The sequence below is a fragment of the Symphalangus syndactylus genome, chromosome 12 (genome assembly GCF_028878055.3).
Source record: "Symphalangus syndactylus isolate Jambi chromosome 12, NHGRI_mSymSyn1-v2.1_pri, whole genome shotgun sequence".
In the NCBI taxonomy this organism is placed as follows: Eukaryota; Metazoa; Chordata; class Mammalia; order Primates; family Hylobatidae; genus Symphalangus; species Symphalangus syndactylus.
The window spans coordinates 96151819-96158104 of record NC_072441.2 but is presented as its reverse complement, the minus strand read 5'-3'; the positions used below and the strand labels follow the sequence as shown (position 1 = coordinate 96158104).

Genomic DNA, 6286 nt, shown 5'->3' with positions numbered 1-6286 from the left:
TTGTCTGTTTTCTCTGCATCTGACTGAATTCTGCTCATAGCTCAATATTAGCTCCAGAAGGGAAAAAAAATCTTAAGAGAGCAATTGAAAATGCATTTGTTGGCAGCAATTTCTATCCCTGAATGCACAGTAAGTTCTGAGCTTATGAGCTCAGAAAAAAGAAAAATCTTTGTGATAAATAATGTATTTGATAATGAGCAGCAGGAGAAAAAAATGTTTTCTGTTGAGGAGTTCAAAATGAAATAGAGTAAGTATGGGAAAAGGTTGCTCAGTATGAAGGGCAGCTTTCGCATCATGGATGGGTATGGAGCCAAAACAGCCGTAACTGTTTATTTTTTATTCTCATTCTTGCCATGCAAGTCTGTGGCATATATTTTCAGACCTTTCGTGAAAACCAATTTTCAAAAGGGTTTAGTTCTCAGATTGTATGTCACTGGATGATTTACTTACTTACATGACCTCATTTAAGCTTTTCAACTCTACAGATAGGAAGGTATGAGTATCCCCATTTTATATATGAATAAGCTGAGACTCAGGAAGGTTAACTCACTCCCTCAGGCTCATAGAGCTTAGTCGACATCTGAGTCAGTATAAATTAAATAAATATCAGGGATTTCAAAATAAGTATCTAAAATACTATTAAGAACAGAAAGCTTTAAGCTCCTTCAAGTGTCTGGCTTGCCGGGTGACCTAGTCTCTAAGTGGAGCGTCAGCTTCCAGTTTTTGACCAAATAAAGCATTTATCCCATAGGAATATTAAGGCATCCATTTACTTTTTTCTCCCCATTATCCCATTTGTCCCCAGAGCAACGTGGGTGTTTGGCAAGTGCCAGACAGTAAATTACTGTTCTAAATGGTGCCTCAGTGGCCCAATAATATTAAGGAAGCATCTCCCACAGTGTTAATCTGTAGACAAGGGAATAATTAATCTCTTTATCAAAGCAGATGGATTTCAGAGGAATGTGAATCCTGCTCTAAGCACAGCATCAGGGTTTTTTTTTAAATCTTTTTTTTTTTTTTTGCTGGAGTTTAGTGAACTGGGCTTTATAACTTCTTACCTGATTATTCTGCTGCCCTGTTTGTCCTTCCTTCTTTCCTTTTTTAGCAGTTCTAGTCTGTGCTTCAACTTTTCATCCCCTTATTAAGACTGCTGCATAGAAAACGTAGGAGGCTGGAGACAGGCAGGCAAAGTGGGGAGTGAGGAAGGGAAAACAAACATTCTGAGAAGGAACTGTTCCGTCCCCCGAGCTGACAGCGCCCGCTCTTTGTTTTGTGATGACTGCTCCCTGGCCTTTTGGTTCCGAGGGAGTGCAGGGCAGCAGTGTGAAGACCTGTTTACGTCCACTCCCCACTCCCCGGGGCTGGCTTCGGGGCGGATTCACTGTGGTATTCACAGAGCCCGGGACAGAGCCTGGCAGGAGGCAGATGGATGCTCGTGCTCGTCGGCTGGATGAATGAAAGGTGAGCAGCAAAGGCGATACCAGGATCGTCCACGGCGGGACTGGAGGAGGAGAATGGGACTGTGCGGAGCCTGCGGGAAGAATCTGAAAGTGTCTGTGTGATGGAGAGAGACATGGAAAAGGGGACGTCCTAGCAGCTGGAACTGGGGCGGAGGAACGGGAACTGGGAAGGCCTGAGTTAGGGACCACAAAGGTTTTCAGGAGAAAAGTGGGGCAAGCCGAGAGGGTAAGGGCGAGACAAAGAGCAGCAGCTGAGGCTGTTCGTGGGAAGAAATGGGAAAGAAGCAGCCGGGAGGGCGGGCGGACGGACGCGAAGGAAAGGGCGCGGGTGGGGAGGGGCGCCGGGAGCCGGGCGGGGCGGGGCGGTGCGGGGCGCGGGGAGGCGGCTCGGGGCTCTGGGGGCCGGAGGGGCCCGGCCGGGCGTGGGGGAGGCGGGGCGCGGGCGCCGCAAAGTTACTTGGCCTGCGCCCGCTCGGGTCCGCGTGCTGGTGGCTGACCCGCGGGAGGAGCGAAGCGGGGCTCGGCGGGCTGAAACCCGAAACCTCCAGTCCCAGAGCGCGGCGGGGAGGAAGGAAGCGGCGGCGGCGGTGGCCGAGGCGGGGAGGCGGCTGGGCCGGGGCCTGAGCTGCCTTGGCGGCGGCTCCTCGGTGAGCACCCGGCGTGGGGCGCGGGCGCGGGCCCGGGCGGAGAGGGCGGTCGGGATGGAGCCAGGCTAAACTCATTGTGCGGGGCTGAGGGCTGAGGGCACGGGCCGAGAAGGGTCCCCCCGCCCACGGCGCTCTCCTTCTCCCCGCGCCCCTCTCGGAGGTCGGGGCTGTCCTCCGTCCGCACTGCGCCTTGCTTTGGAGAGCTGGAGCTCTTTGTGGGAAGATGTTGGGGGCGCGCCCCTCCCCTGCGGCCTGGGGCTTCTGAGAGGCCCACCCCATTCTCCTGGGTGCAGCCCGCCCCCTTTCTCCGGCGCCGCCTGAAGCCCCTAAACAGTCCGCTGGATGGGAGGGCGTAGGTGCGTGCCCGGGACTCGGCCGATACGGGCCGCACCCCCTGGGGCCAAGAGACTCCACGTCCTGCTCAGGGCAAAGGGTGTGGGGAGAAGCGGTCACGCCCCTCGGCTGGAATCCGTGAGGACCAGGTGAGCAACCTTCTCCCAGCCGGGACTCAGGGCGCTGTCTCCCCGAGCCTGGGCGGGCGGCGGGTGGCGCGCCCAGAAGTGGCCCGGCGCCGCCGGGTGGGCGGCTCTGCCCCTTGGATCTGCGGGAGGGAGATTCAGCTGGTTCTTGGAAAGGGGAGAACTTGACCAGCCCTCGGCGCCTTCTGGGCCAAGCTTAACCCCCGTGCAACCTTTGGACAAAGGCATATGGGATGAGAACGTCTGTTGGATAAGTGGGGTGTCTCCTGTGCTTCCCGGAGGTCTGCTCACCAGTAACCACAGAGCTGCGCATTGGCATCGCTTTATATCACATCTTGGAGGCTATTTTTGCTCGTTATTGTACTTTCATCCCTTTTGCAAAGTGCTTTCAAGAGCATGTCATTTGATCCTCCTCCCCGTGAAGCCGTGAGGAGGTGTGTGGTTTTGGAGGGAAAGAACCTCAGTTCCTTGATTGTCCAATGGAGACACTGATAACCTCAGGTGAGCCTGTCTCAGCGTGCTAGGGGCTGGGGGAGGATGGCCATCCTTGTGGCTCCTCCGTGGAGCCAGGCGTGGATTCAGCCTGGCCTCTTCTCCCCTAGTGACCTGGACCTCCAGATGAGTTCTGGAGAGCTACTGCTTCGGGGAATAGGCGGTTTTCCCTTATAATCTGTTTTCCTGCAGCCACTGGGAGCAAGTGAAGAGAGGCATTTTTCAGGCCCTCAGGGCAGAAAGAGGAGGTGGGAGGGACCTCAGGTCACAGAGACAGAGGCTCTTCAACTGTGACTGGAGTGCATGGTACTCATTTCTGTTACTTCTTCCAGAGCACCTCTCTTCCGGTCCTCCTCCACACCCGTCTTATTTTATACTTGTCAGGTGCTTACAAGCACTTTCATGTACACCCTTTCATTCACACAACAGCCTTGTGAAGCTCTACTAGCCCATTTGATAGGTGAGGAAACTGTGGCTCAGGAGAGATGAAGCATTCTTGCCCAGCTAGATAAGCAGCCCAGATTGAACTCAGATCTTTTGCCTTGGTAGTGCTTTTCACGTGGTTTCCTGATGGGACACAGGTGGGTCCTTTAATTCAGGGCTTCTCCCTGCCCTGTAGCTCCACCACCATAACATCAAGAATAGAGACCCCTCATTAAGAGACCTGCTTGCCATTTTGGAACTAATCCAAGGCCGCAACTATATCCAAACCGTTCTCTTTGTGTTGCAGCCTGATGCACTGGGCGTCCTCTGAGAGGTGAAGGAGCACTGTGTGGTCAGAGGGCTGTGAGCTCTCTGTTTGGGTTCCGAGGAAGACAGAATGGGTTGAACTGGAACTGACCTAAATGTCGGCAAGAGGAGGTACAGTTCTGTGGTGTAAACTCCACTGCCAGCCGGGACCAGTCAGGAAGGCTGAGTGCAGGAGGCGGGTGGACAGGAGGGCCGGGTGGGAGCTGTGTGCTGCTAAGCCTGTCTCCAGTAAGGGGGCAGCTGCAGGTGCGGTAGGGCTCCAGCACATGGTTCCCTGATCTTAGTTTTGGGGGAAGCTGTAAATTTTTACGGAAAACAAGCTTCATATATTTTTAAAGATAGCAATTGATTCAAAACTTTTTTTTTAATGTGCATGCAGCTTAACCAAATTATGTGTGCAGGCTGCTTGTGGCCTGCAGACTGCCCGTTTGCGTCTTCTGTGTGAGACCTTGGGAAGCACTGACTGTCATTCTGAGATGCAGTAAAGCATGACAGCAGGGGAGAAATGGTGTCTTCTTACTGTTTTTCTATAAGAACAAAAAACATCAACAGAACTAGAGATAGCTATCAATGCTACCTGGAGTTTGGAGGAGGGATTGACTTTATGACTCCATACTTCATTCATTCACCCAGTACTCGTCTATGATTCTGTTTCTACACCAAGAGAAAAGGCTTACAACTAGTTTTAATCTATTTCCTTGCACATTTTATGTGCTCAGCAGGGGAGAGGACAGCATTAATGGCAAATATGTTCAGGGAGTGCTGGAGCATAAAGGAAGGAATTTGCAGTTGGCCAGGGGTAAAACATGAGGAGGTATATTTCAATTTTATTTTGGTTTGTGTTTGTTTTTTACTCAAGCAATGGGTGAGAGAACACTGTGTTAAGAGCACTATCTGAAGTCAGACAGCCTACCTCCCAGCCCTGCCCCTTATAAATTTGTGACCTTAGGTAAATAATGTAATGCATTCATGGAATATATTAATTTTTCAAAACTAAGAGCTGTAAATATTTTAAAACACAGTAACATATAGGAAAATAAATTAAATTCCCCTCCACCTCTTCTCTATTCCTTCTCCCCACCTTTGAGATAACCACTGTAAATGTCTGTCTTTTTAGGTCTTTTTCAGTGTGCTCAATATGCTCACCAAGCCTGGAAACATAGGTGAATATATAGTTTATTGATATTCTATAAAACATGATAAAATAGTAATATCTACATTTCTCACTCTAGGACCAACCTGAATATATTGAATATACTTGAAAACATACATAAATGAAGCTGGGCATGGTGGCGCACACGTGTAGTCTCAGTTACTTGGTAGGCTGAGGTGGGAGGATCGCTTGAGCCTAAGAGTTCAAGTCCAGCATGGACAACATAGTAAGATCCTGTCTGTTAAAAAAAGAAAAACATAAATCAGGTCATATAATAATGCTTTGTGGTTTACTTTTTCGATTTAACAATATGACTTAGAAGTCATTCAGTAACAATAACAGATACATTGTATTTCATTCTTTTCAATAATAACATAGTATTTCATAGCATCGGTTCCCTATGAATTATTTAAACATTCCCCTCTTGATGGACTCATAGATTGGCTTCCAATTTAATCTAGATTTTCTGTGTATCTTTATCTGTGTACATGTACAATATTTCTGGGTAAAAATTGTTCCTGGACGTGGGATCTGTGGGTCAAAGGAAATGTACTTTTTAAGTGGTTATTTAAGCAGAGTTATCTTTGTTTATTGAGGTCTGGAAGATTGTGTCGAAAAAGAGACTGAATTATTTACTGTATTTATTTAAGGTTATTTGTTTGAGAATAAGTAGTGAATTGGAAAGGTATAGCATTCAAAAGTTATAAAAGGCAACATCTCCCTCCCACTCCTCTTTCCTAGCCCTCTTTTTCCTTTTTTGGATATAACTAATTTTACCAGTTTTTGTGTATTCTTTCAGAAATAGTCTATGCACCTACAAGCAAATAAAATGTACCTTCTGGGCTGGGCGCAGTGGCTCATGCCTGTAATCCCAGTATTTTGGGAGGCCGAGGCAGGCGGATCATCTGAGGTCAGGAGTTTGAGACCAGCCTGACCAACATGGTGAAACCCCATCTCTACTAAAAATACAAAAATTAGCCGGGCATGGTGGTGGGCACCTGTAATCCCAGCTACTTGGAAGGCTGAGGCAGGAGAATCGCTTGAACCCAGGAGGTGGAGGTTGCAGTGAGCCAAGACTGTGCCATTGCACTCCATCCTGGGCAACAAGAGCGAAACTCCATCTTAAAAAACCAACAAACAAACAACAACAACAAAAACAAACCCAAAAATGTGCCTTCTGTTTTCTCTCTTTCAGAAATAAATATGATAGCATATTATATACTCTGTTCTACATAGGGCATTAAAAAAGTTTAATCTAGATCTTGGAGACCATTTCTTTTTTTTTTTGAGACGGAGTCTCGCTCA

General features: G+C 48.7%; 1 protein-coding gene across 3 annotated transcripts in view; it reads left to right on the top strand.

The window, feature by feature from the left end:
* The first annotated feature begins 2002 nt into the window (after positions 1 to 2002).
* The window catches only part of GPR161 (G protein-coupled receptor 161), a 51690-nt gene continuing 47406 nt past the window's right edge, over positions 2003 to 6286 (top strand). Inside the window, exon 1 of one of the 3 annotated variants that reach the window (XM_063625111.1) lies at positions 2003 to 2107. Coding sequence is in view for 2 of the 3 variants with exons in the window: in XM_063625110.1 (XP_063481180.1) it covers positions 2450 to 2589 (140 nt within the window). In the remaining variant the exon portion in view is untranslated. Of the gene's footprint in view, positions 2108 to 2449; positions 2590 to 3023; positions 3088 to 6286 lie in introns of those variants that run through there. The other 2 variants (XM_063625110.1, XM_063625109.1) reach the window with 2 other exon arrangements.